Raw genomic sequence first — 14289 nt, 5'->3', positions numbered from 1 at the left:
TTCGTGCTTTTTGAGGGCCTTGTTGCTTAAGGTAGGTGCTGTGTCTGCTAGTTAATATACCTAGTTATATATTGACTATGATTTACCAAGTTGCAATCTATCAATTAAATGTATACAAAGATTCTTTGATTTAATAGCAGGATGGTGTTTATTGAAACTTTCAACGTGGGGAAGGGAGCTAGCCCTTTTTCTCGGATTTTAGAATTTCTGACCCACATCCTGATTACGTCCACTAACACACCAGAAACTCAATCATCATTTCCCCCAAAGCTGCCAAACAGCCGGTGTCTCCTCGCCCATTACCGAGATGGCTCGACGCACTAAGATCAACGAGTTTCGAGCAGCCAATAGAGACGGCAAGCTCACAGACGCGGCCAACCAGGAACTCTTTAGCTATTTTGAACATAACGTCGGGTAGTCGTGATTAGTTCTTCTTTATCAATGACTAGGTAGGGGTGAAACAGACAACATCACGCCACAATTCGCGGGGGGTTTCATGCGCTCTCATGCATCGCCAAGCGACTTGACCCTGATAAAGTTGAGCTGGCTTTCTGTTGGTTTATATATATATATATACGTATATTTCAACTCTTCAAATAATTATACTTAAATAACCATAATGTTACGAATCCCTGAGGAAATGCACGGCAGTGGGGCATACTCAAGTTGGTTGGAACCAATCAGCAAGCAATTACACATTCACTACACTCATATACTTTGCGTGGCATTCCAATTTGACTGTGGATACCGCGCGATCAGGAGCTTGCTCTTTGTTCAGCCTTCACTATTACCAACCCAGCAACCCTCTCTGTGGAGCCCCCGCTCCCTTACAGACAGACGACTCTAACAGTCGAGTGGTTTGTAATATATGCCTATCGATCCTCTAACATCTCAACCTCTCTAACCGGGTGCTATTAATACTAAGAAGCGCCCAAGCCGCCTAGCAATAAACGGACCACCGAGGTCCATATGCGCCACGGTATCGAGACGCTCGAGATAAACGGGAACCGATTCATAGCTAGCGAGCCCAGGGTGCTATACGATAGCCCGGATGGCTGCGTTACTATTTTCCTAGCCATCAAGTCCCCAGCCACCGTGACAGAGCAGTAGGTCGAGAAGACGCTTCAAGAGTTTACGCTCGACGACGTCTTCCACATAGCTTTTTCTGGCCGGCGTCATTTTTGTATCGCCGAGCCATACCGAGCTTGACGTCACCGCTGGCTCTCGCCAGCTTCTCGCAAGCCGTGGAACCGTATGGCTCCAGACCTGCTCGGGTAGGAGCATGGACTGCCTAGGCCCCGGCCCCCAGTCTTGCGCAATGGGATGGTTGCTCCAGCGTTGAGGCTCTACGATGATACGCACGGCGCCTTTCTCCACGCCCAACGACGTACTGGCCTGATGCAAGTTTTGGATGTAAAACACATAATCACCAAAACCCAAGTCTATATCTATCCAAGCTATTTTATACAAGACTCTACCACGAATTATGGCTCACTCTTTGGCCGCTAATTACCTCCACACCTTAGACAAAGGTGACTTTTTGTATCCGCCCGTAGCCGTACTCTTGCGTCCCTCATCAGAAGTCGTCCCTGACTTGCCAGTTCCGCTTTTCCTCATTGTCCTTGACGCTGCAGAAGCCTCTTCCGTCTTCCGCCTACGGGCCTGGGTAAGGCTAATTTTCGTCTTGTTATCAAGAACCTTCCTCACCACCTTCTGCGCCTCAGGCTTCTTCCCCGCTACACCCTCCAAGTCCTCAGCTTCCTCCGCCTCGATGCCGTGCCCGCCAACACAGGCCTCGCACAAACCCGTGTCGATCTCGCTCCGCACCGCCCCGAGGCCCGCGCCCAGGACCGTCTCGGGACACGCCGCCTCCTTGCCCGGCACGGGCTTCCCCGTCGTCTCGGAGCGGTGGTGCAGCCGGTAGCTCCCGCAGTGCTCCCACTTGCTCGAGCCCGGCACGGGTGTCCAGTCGGTGTGGCCCTGTAGCGCCGACGGCAGGCGCGTGGCCCAGCTGCCGTCGACGTGCTGGGCGGCGCGTACCTCGTCGGCCGACTCGCGCACGTATTGTGCGTGCGGGCACACGGCGTCGTTGCGGTGCGGACAGGCGCACAGGAAGATTTTGGTCACCTGGATGCACATTCTCGTTGCTCCGTTTCTGATTACTCCCGTCGAAACCTCGTCCGTGGCTTAGGGGGGCGCGAAGTTAGGGAAGGATAAGCTAACGTGACTTTATCAATAGTCAGTTATGCAGAAACAATAATAATCTTGGTTGGAGAAGTGCCTTTATGACAAGTTCAATGGGTTTATATGCGTCTGCCTTCGTTTTGTCCTTTTGTTCGAGAACAGCAGCATGTTTGTTCTTGAGCCAAAACTCGTTTGTCAATAAAAGACATTGTTTCAATATTGCTCTTTGGTTCCCATCCTGGACACCCTGCCTGTAGCAATGAGATTTCCTTCCGTCCAGGGCGGCAAAAATAGACAACGCGTCGTCGATAATCCAAGACAGGTAAGTAAACAAGATGGCAAAAAGATCACTCGCCATCGGGAATTGAGCCCAACGTGGGGGTCGAACACACAACCTTGAGATTAAGAGTCTCACGCTCTACCGATTGAGCCAGCCGGGCGAGGTTCTTAGTTGTTGAAAACAGATATCTTTGTTCCACTTTACCAGGTCTCTCCACCTAGACCGATTCAGGGCTCGAACCTTGATGCGGTTGCTTGGAAATGTTTATTGGCTTTAACTTTGAGTAACTCCAAATCGAAAACTTTTTATGTTGTTACCTATATGTTGTGGAAATTGGGTGCCGGTGAAGTCAATGCCTACAACGTCTCGTAGTCTCACGTTGTCGTCGACATAGAACCCATCTTGTCTCCGACGATCCCACAGCCGCCGCAATACATTGCCACGATACGTAGTCGATCCGTAATCAGCCTATCAGTGACAGTGCTTGTGGTCATGTGTTTACTGGTCCAAGAACAGGGCCTGTGTGTGGTCGATCGAGACTTGAAACGAACGTGACAAATACCCCCCGCTTGGTTGTTGTCAGTTGGTCCATGTTCCCAGTCACGAGTGGAAGATGCTAACTTTGAAACAATCTTGTCAATTGCTCAAGATGAGACGCCACACAGGCCCAGCCATTCCGTAGAGATCCTGCTGTTTGCCCAACGATGTTCTTTTGTCAGACTCAGACATACCAATTTTGGATAGAGTGTTGATTGAAGCCCCGGGAACATGCAAGGAGGCAGGAAGACACAAGTGACTCTGCCGTCTGACACCGAGTTGACGGCCATACGCGGACGTCCTGAGCCGAATCGAAACAGGCGACGGTTGGATACCTATTTAAAGCGCCTCGTGTAGCTGTCGGGGAGATTCCGTTTTCTACTTGCACTTTCTTCCTCTCAACGACAACTTCGTTGCTTTGCCCTCCAAACAGTAATTCTCTTAAAAAATCACCAAAGAACTCGTCTCACAACCCGCCGCCAGCCGTCCTCAACACCATCTATCACTACTACAATTTCCAGAATACGAAGCGCACCTCACTTCGACTCCGGAAACAATTGATAATCCGGCCGTCGCATCATGTATCCCGGCCCTGCTCAGCCTCCTCCCTACAGCTCACGTTCATCTCCACCTCCCCCGCCTCCTGCTTACAGTCCCGCCAGGCCCTGGTATGGCCTTTATTACGCACCCCATCTCGAGATCAATCCAAACTAACCCAACTACAGCTCTCATGAGATCAGCGACGACTACGCCCAGGCGCCATCAGACGTCAAGGAAGAAGCAAAAATAACCTTCTGGGGCCACCCCTGCAACCTGGGTCTACCGATTCAACGCATCACGGCCGAGAGCTTGAACTCGCGCATCTACGTATGTCTCCGGGACAGCGGACGCAGAAGGTGCGTGCCGCAAGCCTCGGGCGTGCTGCTGTTGAATAGCGAACTGAAACCCGTCGAGATGGGAGACGGCAGCAACCTCCTGACGGGCAGAGACGACGAGTGGTGGATGCGGTGCGGCCGCTGCAACAAATCGCGCAACAACTTCCTTGCGAACCACCCCTACGCTCGCCCCTTTACGTGCTCAAAGCTTGGGTGCGGCGCGATGCTCCCCGGCCGCCCCGCGCTCGAGGCGTGCGCGGGTTGCTCGGCGCCGTACGACGCCAGCTGCGTCCGGATAAACCGCTACGGAGAGGCGCTCAGGACTCCGGACAGGACTGGGCTCTTGGATAGGCGGAGGAATGAACAGCCGGAGCGCTTTGAAGCTCGCGATCAAGCGAGAGCCAGAGATGCGGCGTCATCGCCAAGCTAGATGGCGCGGTTGATTGGATAATGGACACTGAGTAGTTAGCTAGGAAGTCAACAGGGTACTTAGCTAGGAGAAGCAAACAAAGAGATGTACAAACCCATGCATGCAAAGGCTTGGAAAGTAGAAAGAAAGTTCAAGCAAAACAACCAGTATGCAGAAAATGCTAAGCAAATCACAGATTCCCCCAAAACACAAACAAAATCCAAGCGGCCTCATGGACGAGACATGACGGACAAAAGTCAAAGCATAGATACACCCGGGATTGAACCGGGGGACCTTTCACAAGACTCTAGAACTCCACGACCGCTGTTTATCGACCAGCAGCCGAAGTAGAATGCTAAGCGAAAATCATACCACCAGACCATGTACCCTGCGCTGAGAGAGCCGGATGTAGATACCTCTCTGATTTTGACGAGATTAGTAGATTGCAAGTTGAGGATATGTATGAGACGCAGAGTAGAGAATGGGAAAGTAAGTATTCTAATTAAAATCTAAGTATAACGTTACAGTAGTAGTAGTTCTGTGAGTAATGCCGGGGTGTCCAGACAAGTTGACCGCCCGTGCTTATCTATACCAACAACGCTTGCCCCTGAAATAACTATTTGAAAACATTTATCGGCCACCTCTTCATGCGAATGGCCTATCACCACCATACCGTAGCTCACACCAGCCCAACCCCCCCCCCCCCCAAATCTCATCAATCAATGGGCCGGCGCAGCACCACTAGCATGTGAGCGAGTCCGCCAGACCTGGATGGCCTCAGCAACAGCATCCTCCTCAGTGAGGGCTGGCGCAGGGGCATGGCGGGAAGCGCGCATCTGCTCGAGGATCCTGGCGGCCTCGGAGGCGAACTCGCAGCGCATGCGGATGGGCGCGCCGTAGCGCCAGAAGAGGAACGGGAACGGCACGCACGCGAGCGCGAGGAACGCCGGCACCGAGCTGGCCCAGTGGATCCCTAGGTTCTCGTACATCTTGCTCGTGAACAGCGGGAACGCGAAGCCGAATAGGGATCGGACGACGGAGCCGGCGGCCAGGATCGACGCGGCGAAGACGACGTCTGGTTGGTTTGGTTAGTTTGACATGACGACGGGGATGGTACACCCGTTTGACATGAGGACGGGGATGGTACATCCCGAGAGAGAGGGAATGAACTCACAAGAGTCAATCAGGTAGTTGATCAGCGACAGGAAGACCAGGATGAGGCCGCAGGCGAAGAAGGCCGAGGCGATGATGGAGACAGACCAGTGGATATCTGGGCCGCAGGTCCACGCAAACCAGAAGAGCCCGGCGGGGATCAGCACGGAGCCGAGAATGGCCGGGGGCAGCCGCGACTCTGGCGGGAGCACGCCGCCCTTGGCCGCCGCGGCGAGCCGCACGTAGCGCTTATTGTCGATTATGCTGCCGATGGTGGCGATCAGCACGCCGACGGCGGTGCCAATGAAGGCCAGGCCGCCGATGCCGGGGCTCCAGCCCCGCTGCTGCTGGAAGACGATGGGGTAGGCGGCGAAGTTGAGGTACAGGGTGCCGTAGATGATGGCGATGTAGAGGGACGTGATCAGGACGATGGGCTCCTTGGCCAGCAGGACCCAGGGGAGAGTGAGCGCCGTCTTGCACTTCTGGAACAGCGTGGTCGGCGGCTTGCCGGCGTCGAGCGTCGAGATGTACGTCTTGCCGGTGGTCTTGGACAGCAGCTTGGCGCGCCGGCGCAGGAGCACGGGCGCATAGGTCTCGGGAATGAAGATGATGCCGATGATCCACAGCACGCCCGTGAAGATGGCCATCAGGCCCTCGACCCAGCGCCAGCCCTCCGTCTCGCTGAGAAAGCCGCCTGCGATGGGGCCTGGAGACGCGCACGTGGTCTGTCAGCAAAACGCTCTCACCACCACACACAGCTTCACTCCAAGTTGAGATGCCTACCGATGGCCGGTCCCAGAAACGGGGCCATGGCAAACACGCTGGTGGCCAGTCCGCGCTCGGAGGCGTTGAACATGTCGGCGATAACGCCGCCGGCGTTGGTCAGGATGGACGACCCGAAGGCGCCGGCGAAGAAGCGGAGAATCAGCAGCGCGGCCATGGTGGGGGCGCCGGCCGCGCCGGCGTTGAAGGCGGTGATGGCGGCAAAGGTGATGATGAAGATGCGCTGGCGGCCGTACAGCTCGCCCAGCGGGGCCCAGAAGAGGGGGCCAATGGCAAAACCAAGCACGAAGAGCGAGACGCCGAGGGTGACGACGATCTGGGACACGGCGAACTGGCGCACGACCTCGCGCGCGGCGCCCGAGTAGGCCGAGCTGGCAAATGTGACGGCCAGCGTGGCCATGCCCTCGATGGCCGTGATGGTCCACTTCTTGGACTTTGAGAAGTTGAGCGCATCGTGCGGGTCGTCGGGCAGGAACTCGACCAGGAACGGGTCCGCGTCGGTGCCGGACCCGGCGTAGCTATACGCCAGATTCTTCTCAAGGTCCGGCCGCGTCTGCGCAAAGGCGCCGAGCGTGCTGAACAGCCTGGACGCGGCCCCCTGGTGCTTGGCCTCAGGCCCAGGGCCCGGGTCGGCTATGGTGGCCGACGACAACGAGGGCGAGTCCGAGGTGTGCGGAGGGGGAGCCATCTTTACCGTACACGACACTGACTGATAGGGCCGATGGGGTCAGGCAAGACGAGATTGAAAGAGGATCCATGATTGCGACGACGGGTTGATAGCTAATTAATACCAGGCAGTTAGTTGGTTTCGACTTCGACAGACGTCGGCGTTTCGAGGGTTGTATTTTTGATGTCGGGGCTCGGCCGAGCTGGGGCGCCGCCGCCATGGCCCAGTTGCCAGTTGCCAGTCCCAGACTCTGGCGGCCTAGTCTCTTCTCTTCGCATCGCATCGCCGCGCGTGGCTCGTGAGAGAGTGTTATTCGTTGGGAATGCGAGGTGGGCACTCGTCCACATTTGTGCCGCGGCATTTCGTCCACGGCTCCACCTGTTGGCTGTTGGATTGCACGGATGGACATGCGCGGTGCCTGAGTCACTCGTATCGGGCGAGCGTATTGAGTATAGACTGTTCCGTGTCAGAACTCTGAAAGGACGGAACGGATTCCAAAAGAAACTAGTGTAATAAGCCCAAACATTCCGCGCCTTCCTAATCAATGTGGTCGGCGTTTCGCAAATAGCGGGATTTGCGGATTTAGTCAGCTCTTTAGAAACCGGTGGGGAAGGGGCTGACTGATATGGTTGCTGCACGTGGTGCACTGATGCTGCAGTGCGTCCAATGGCAGCAGTCAGCAATCCTTTGGAGGGCTAAGCACGACGTGGGCACTCCTATTGGACAGGCAGCTTTGGCTTCGGCACTTCAGAGCCTGCTGACAAAAGCCAAGCGCAAGAAAACGCCGAAATGCCGGACTCGTCGGCAATTCGTCCGCTCATAAGGACAAAGGGGCGCACGGGATGCCGTCGGCCAGGTTTGGCCTACCTCCTCCTTCCTCCCGCCACTCTGCGGCCGCGAATTCACCGTCGGTGAAATCTACTGTCTAGGTAAGCAGTTTTGCATCCAAATGTCGAGAATGGCCGGCGTGGCCATGGCCGGCGAAAAGAGGCCAGTTTCGCCGCGACGGCGCCGCGAAAAGGAGGCGCCGGCGCCAAGCCCTGGAGCGTTTACGTATCCGCCCGCCAAGCCCACCAAGGCTTGTCTGCCCTGCCGTACGCGCAAGGTCAAGTGCGATGCGTATTTGATCGGCCTGCCCTGCAGTGGCTGTATCAGCAGACAATGCTCCGAAAGCTGCCTAGTGTCGGCACGTAAGCGTCGAAAAAGGTCAGCCCATTGTTTTCTTCTATTATCAGGGCCGAGTTTTGACACCTATTCCAGAGCCGGGGACACGCCTTCGTCCACCTCCCTCTCTGAGAAACAGGCCGGAAGAACCGGGCCGCGGGAAGACGTCACTGTAGGTTTGTTGCTATATGCATGTCCCTCTGTTGGCTCGGTCTGGGTCTGGTCCGATGATTCAGTCTCACCGCCCCTTCCCTCTTGAGTCTCGACCCTAGGGTTTGACTAGCGTCTCGCATTTGCTAGGTCCCATTCCCGCGGGATTCTTCAGCCTTCTCCGGAGACGGCGGCGCCCAGTCGACCCCCGTCGCCGACGCGGACAGACTTTCCCGAGCCTCGGACGCTAAGCCCGCCGCCGTCGACGGCGCCGACGACCAGCGGCATGGCTCTTGCCAGGCGCAGCCCAGGTCCATGTCAGACCTTCTCTATTGTCAAGATGACCGCCAGCCGCAGATGCAGCTACACTACCTCGACATCTTGAAGGACGCCATCAGCTGCAAGTCGTACAGCCGCATCTATGGCGGCGTCCTGCAGATGCGCGCCTCGCTCAAGCCGCCCCAGCTCGACGACGTCGACAGAGAGTTCCTCGCCAGGAAGGGCGTCTTTGACCTGCCGCCTCGCCACCACCTCGACGTGCTCCTCAAGACGTACTTTGAACGTGTCTACCCGTACAGCCCCATAGTCGACCGCGTCGATTTCCTTTCAAAGTACGCATCCGGCACCTTCTCGCTGTTCCTGCTGTACGCCATGCTGGCCACGGCCAGCGTGACGGCCCCGTTCCACGTCATTTCCGGGTGCGGCTTCAAGGACCGGTCCGCCGCCCAGGCCGCTTTTGCCACCCGGGCAACGCTGCTCCACGACCTGCAGTTCGAGAGCGACCTCCTGCCAATGCTGCAGGGCTCCGTGATCCTGGGCGCCGTCATTGTCGAGCGGCCCACGGACAAGGACTTCCACTACTGGCTCTGGAACGCCTCGCGGCTGGCTGCCAAGATGGACATCTACCCAAACGCCACGCGGGACCTCGACGGGACGCCGCCTGCACAGTCCAGGCTCTACAGGAGGATCTGCTGGATTCTCTACGTGAGTCCCCGCCTGCGGAGCTCTCGGAGGTGGTTTCGTTTTGACTAATGGCTCTGGAACAAGTGCCGAGAGAACTGCCACATGATCGCCAACCCGCGCAGCAACCTGCGGCACCCCAACGGGGACCCGAACATCAAACCCATCACGCTGGCCGACTGGGAGACGGAGGAATCCCCAAAGGAGTTCCAGTCCATGGTGCAGCCCCTGACAGTCCGGCAAAAGCTTTCCTTCACCGCGCGTTGCGAGCTTGCCAAAATCAGTACGCCCCCTCCCCCCCCCCCCTTCCCCCTTCCCCCTTCCCCCTTTATTCCGGCTGAGTTGCGCATTCCCCCTTTATTCCGGCTGAGTTGCGCCTTCCCCCTTTATTCCAGCTGAGTTGCGCCAGTCTAACCCCGTTGTCAGTCGGGCGGCTGGTGAGCCGGTGTCAGCTGCTGGACACGAACACGGACCTCACGGCGGCGGCGGACCCGCGGCAAGGGACAAAGCTCCTCGATGCGTGGCGCATGTCGCTGGCGGAGAAGCTCGACTTCCGCGGCGAGTCGCCCGAGGCCGACATCCACTATGCTGAGCTGCGCGCGCTGAGCTACCGGTTCGAGGCTACGGCCTGCCGCCAGATCCGCCGCCGGTGTCTGCACGCGGATGCCAAGAACGAGGGCCAGGCCGAGTGGGCGCGGCAGCGGCTGCGGTCGGCCATCTTTGAGCTCGACTCCATCACCGGCAGGATGCTCGCCAACGGCACGCTCCATATGTTTCCCACGACATGGTTCGTACTGTGCACTTGCTCACCCACTTGCTCACCCACTTGCTCACCCACTTGCTCACCCACTCACCCACCCACCAACTCACTCACTACTCACTCACTACTCACTTACACACACATCTTCCCTCGCCACACCCACCACCAGCCACTGAATGGACGCGTACCTAACTCTCCAAACCCACAGCATAACCATCATGCCCGCCCTACTCGCGCTACAAATCGAAGCAGCGCTCGACCCGAGCGAGACGGACGTAGTGCGGTCCATGTCACGCATCGCCATCGGGCAGACGATGCTGGTCCTGACCCAGCTGCGCGAGATCCCGGCCATCAAGCGCGCCATCCCCGTGTTCGAGGCCGTGCTGGGCAAGATGAAGCTGTACTCGCCGCCTAACAACAATAGTACCTCTCTCCCCGCCGCCGTCGCCGCCGCTCCCGGTGCGGTTTCCGGTGCGGTTGTCCCCGCCATCACGCCCGCCGAGGGCAAACACCTCGCGGGCGTCCTGACGAATGCTGTGATTGCTCCGCAGTCGCCGCCGCCGCCGCCACTCCCGCAGCAGATGGTACATGGCGGCGTGGCCGGGGGGTTCGGCCTGCCGCCCATCTTGACGCCGCCCCAGGACGCTGACGTGCCGCCCGCCGTGGGCGACTACGAGCTCTTCCAGCTGAGCACCTCGGACGAGTTCGACGTCGACTGGTGGGAGCCGGGCCAGCTGGACTTTGCGAGTATTATGTTTTGATAAGACCTGGATCGCGTGTGAGCTTTTCGTGTGGAGTTGCGTAGGTAATTATGCCGTAGCTGGCAGCCAGTTTATTGCTGGGATGTTGTTTTATAGACCAATTTCTTTGATTTCATCTATTAATTGACGACATAGATGCGCGTTCGCCACTTGTGCTTATTGAAGAGCCTGGAGACAAGCGGTCGAATTTCGCTGAAGGCCCTTTTGGCGCTGCGCCAACGTCTCCCTGCAAGGTGCCTCGGGATCTCTTGCATCTTTCGAATACGAATCTACGAGCTCAAGCCTCCAGGCCAGTGAATGCATCAGCCGAGTCGGTGTCGAAGCGGGAGCAGTCGCCTAATTAGCCAGGATATCGCTTTCTCAACAATTCCTCATCTGCGCCAAAACATGTCGACAGTCCAGCCAATTAATAACGCAAGGTCAATAGTGAAGTACCTTAGCAGTTATCTTATTTCCTAAGTTAGTAGCTCCCCGACGAGACGATGGGATAACTAGCGCCCAGTAATTCCTAACCAAGAACGAGAGCCTGCGGAGCGGTGATGTGGTGGTTGCATGTGGTCGAGCACACCACACCCTCTCTTTCCCACACCTCTCTTTCCCACACCTCTCTTTCCCACACCTCTCTTTCCCACACCCTCAAAAAAAAACAGGATATGGTTTGGCCAGTCACTGTTGCAGCGCGCCACTTTTAGGGGTGTCAGGTGGCCCAAATGGGGGCGTCAGCGACCGGTCAAGGCCGACGAGGCTCTGGTCGCCGCAGGTTTGCTGCTAAGCCCAAGGAGGACAGGGGGGGTGGGTGAGCTGAAAATAATAATTAAACGCGCCTTTGCATCGTCAACCCGACATGAAACGATCAGTAATCACTAGCAAATAATATTATTTCAACCAACCAGCCTCTAAAACACGGGCCCATGGACCAGGTGCTCTTGGATCGACTGCTGGGAGACGCGACGCTCTTCGCGCCGACTGGCGGCCACCGCGCCATTGAAATCTACCAGGCCGGCAATGCGGCGGGCGAGCCGCAGGTGCAGGAGACGGTGCTGGCGGAGAAGCAGGTGAGCGCGTGGTGCCGCGAGGGGCAGCAGCGCCGCGAGAGGTTCAGTGGCGGCGACGGCGGCGGCGACGACGGGTCGTCGCTGTTCCGGCTGCTGGTGTGCAGCCCGCGCGTGCTCGACCGCGACATCTGGCCGCTGCCTGTGTCGAGCAGCACGCTGGCCGCCATGCTGCACAGCCTCGACATCCCGGCCCTCTTCCCACGGGCTGTGTGCCGGCACGTACCGCTGGCTACGGCCTTTGAGAGCCTCGACATGGGGGCCGCAGCCGGAGCCGGAGCCCCAGCCGACGGCTTCGGCATCCTGCTGCGCACCAACCTGAGCCACACGTGGCAGTACGCGCTCGCGCTGGCCCGCGAGCCAAGCACACGCACCACGACGGCGCTGCTCTTCGGCCTACGCAGCAACGAGGCCGACGAGGTGCTGCAGTCGGTGCGGCACTCGGCGCGCCACGTGGCCGCGTGCCCGGCGGTGCTGCCGTGCATCCTCATGGACCGCGGGCTGGACGAGCTGGTGCGCGACGCCGAGCAGCGCCGCTGCAGCCTCACGCAGATCCGCATCGAGACGGGCAGCCAGGGCTTCCACCACGCCACCATCATGGCCATGCGCGACGACCGCGACGACCTCGACCTCGACGTGCTGATGCAGAAGCTCACGAGCCTGTCCGACGCCTGCTCGGGCATGGCGGCCGTGTGCAAGATGCAGCACAGCTTCGTCGACGTCGTGTCGGCCCTGGAGACTGCCACCGCCATGGCCAAGTCGTCCTCCAGCCGGTACGCGCGCCAGCAGCTGCGCTTCTTCGGGCAGTTCCTGCACGGCGTCGAGTCCAAGGTGGCGTACACGAAAGCGTCGGTCCAAGACCAGGTGCAGACCATCTACACGCTGATCAGCCAGCGCGACAGCCGGAACCACATGGCGCTGGCGCGGACCACGCGGCGGCTGGCGCAGCTGTCGCGCAAGGACAGCACCGACATGCGCGTTATCTCGGCGGTGACGCTCGTGTTCCTGCCCGCCACCTTCACGTCGACGCTGTTCTCGGCCTCCTTCTTCGACTTCCAGCCGCGCGCGCCCGCCGACAAGGTCTCGCCGTGGATCTGGCTCTACTGCCTCGTCACCGCCCTGCTGACCTGCGTCGTCCTCGCCTCGTGGTGGCACTTCTCGCGCCGCCAGCACGTCAAGGCCGACGCCGCCGCCCGCAGGGAGAGCGAGCTCAAGCACCAGAACCAGCGCGAGGACCGAGACGATGCCGAGACGCTGACGCTCGACGCCCACGACGCCCCCCCGCCGGTCGAGACGGTGCTGGCGCTCGGCCGCAGGGCCAGGGTGGACGAATTTCGCCCGTATCTCGGGGGCAGTATTTCCGAGGGCATGTTTGCGCGCAAGGGTATGTTTTTTGTCACTCTACTCGCTGTTCACTCTACTCGCGGCTCACTCTACTCGCTGCTCACTCTACTTGCTGCTCACTCTACTCGCTGCTCAACTGCCTGGCTGACCACCCCCTGTTTGCTGTATTGATCGACAGTGACGCTTCCATTTGACTCGCCAAGCAGGACGGAAACAGTCAATATTTCTCCCACGGAGCAAGCCCCGGGGTTTCGGTTTAGCCACTGACGTGGGTCACTGACGTGGGATTAATGGCAATCGGTGTTCACTATTCAGGGCATCAAGGCGTTTTGGGGAGGAAGTACTGTTTTGCAAAATCAATTTCATCGTCTAATTAACCGCTTAAACTCATATGGTTGGCATCAAGTCCTTTTGGGTTTCAACTCCCTCCAACCCGCATGATAATTATGTTTCAGGCTTGGGAAGGCTATGTATGGTGAATCCAAGCGCTTCCCGGAAACCGACTAAAGAGTTACAGCTGCATTACATGTCGAAGCCACGCATCTGAGGCATTTTCAAAAACACAACTCGGCCTACTCTCTCTCCCAGTCTCGCAGTCATTTATTTTGCCGTCCACAAACTCATCAAAGAAAGAAGGAAAAAAAAAACCGCCCGCAACAGGATGTTGGCCCTTGTCCTCGCGCTCCTGGCTCTGGGTCAGAAGCACCGTCCGACCGCTTCTCCGCCACCCAACTGCTCCTCTCCGTCTCGTTATCTACCCGGGTCCCGCCTGGGTCCCGCCTAGGACCCGCCGGACCATTCAAGCACTGCACCTACACGGACGCCAATGCACCACACCCACCACATCACAAATCCGGTAATCGTGGCCGCCAAGGATTGTAAGGACCTGAGCTTCATTCACGGGATTATCCACGGCGTGAGGGTTGTGGGCGCCGGGGTGATGAAGTGCCCGTGATATTGTTACCGAGCGCCAGGAGACATCTGGGGCATCAAACTCTTCGTTGATTGCCTAGCTTGAGGTGTCTAAATCCTATTTTTGCAGGACGTGGTGGGAAAGGGCGAGTCTAATTTGAATCTTTCCAAATCGCTTCTCTTGCGATAAGATGGTGTTTGGTCAGAATAAGCTCGCGTGGTGCTGTGTATTGAACACTTGGCACTTCGGCGAACTAAAATTTTAGCGTGAGATGGCCATTACAGGCTAAAAGCTTAAT

The 14289-nt window shown here is 57.8% G+C and overlaps 4 protein-coding genes and 2 non-coding genes across 6 annotated transcripts; 2 read left to right on the top strand and 4 right to left on the bottom strand.

The window, feature by feature from the left end:
* Positions 1-1776: 1776 nt before the first annotated feature.
* Positions 1777-2139, bottom strand: B0T26DRAFT_614864 (uncharacterized protein; the record flags this gene model as incomplete). Its single annotated transcript, XM_060435966.1, has 1 exon — positions 1777-2139. A coding segment is annotated over one exon (363 nt), but the record flags the coding sequence as incomplete, so codon positions are not given.
* A 412-nt stretch (positions 2140-2551) lies between these two features.
* B0T26DRAFT_t129 lies at positions 2552-2624 on the bottom strand. The gene has a single exon. It is a non-coding gene; the product is annotated as a tRNA-Lys (tRNA).
* Positions 2625-3580: 956 nt separating this feature from the next.
* On the top strand, positions 3581-4306 carry B0T26DRAFT_752356 (uncharacterized protein; the record flags this gene model as incomplete). The annotated part of the gene is made up of 2 exons (XM_060445512.1): positions 3581-3669; positions 3727-4306. The coding sequence occupies 2 exons, from the start codon at positions 3581-3583 to the stop codon at positions 4304-4306; spliced, it is 669 nt and encodes a 222-aa protein (XP_060297225.1).
* A 244-nt stretch (positions 4307-4550) lies between these two features.
* On the bottom strand, positions 4551-4674 carry B0T26DRAFT_t128. Its single transcript has one exon. It is a non-coding gene; the product is annotated as a tRNA-Ala (tRNA).
* A 330-nt stretch (positions 4675-5004) lies between these two features.
* Positions 5005-6908, bottom strand: B0T26DRAFT_645828 (major facilitator superfamily domain-containing protein; the record flags this gene model as incomplete). The annotated part of the gene is made up of 3 exons (XM_060437764.1): positions 5005-5360; positions 5460-6143; positions 6221-6908. The coding sequence occupies 3 exons, from the start codon at positions 6906-6908 to the stop codon at positions 5005-5007; spliced, it is 1728 nt and encodes a 575-aa protein (XP_060297224.1).
* Positions 6909-7860: 952 nt separating this feature from the next.
* Positions 7861-10682, top strand: B0T26DRAFT_741413 (uncharacterized protein; the record flags this gene model as incomplete). The annotated part of the gene is made up of 5 exons (XM_060443963.1): positions 7861-8165; positions 8429-9185; positions 9249-9444; positions 9588-9948; positions 10130-10682. The coding sequence occupies 5 exons, from the start codon at positions 7861-7863 to the stop codon at positions 10680-10682; spliced, it is 2172 nt and encodes a 723-aa protein (XP_060297223.1).
* Between the last annotated feature and the right edge of the window lie 3607 nt (positions 10683-14289).

Source organism: Lasiosphaeria miniovina, assembly GCF_030549165.1.
Source record: "Lasiosphaeria miniovina strain SMH2392-1A chromosome Unknown B0T26scaffold_4, whole genome shotgun sequence".
Taxonomy (NCBI): domain Eukaryota; kingdom Fungi; phylum Ascomycota; class Sordariomycetes; order Sordariales; family Lasiosphaeriaceae; genus Lasiosphaeria; species Lasiosphaeria miniovina.
The sequence above is the reverse complement of the archived record's forward strand: the minus strand, read 5'-3'. Positions and strand labels throughout refer to the sequence as shown.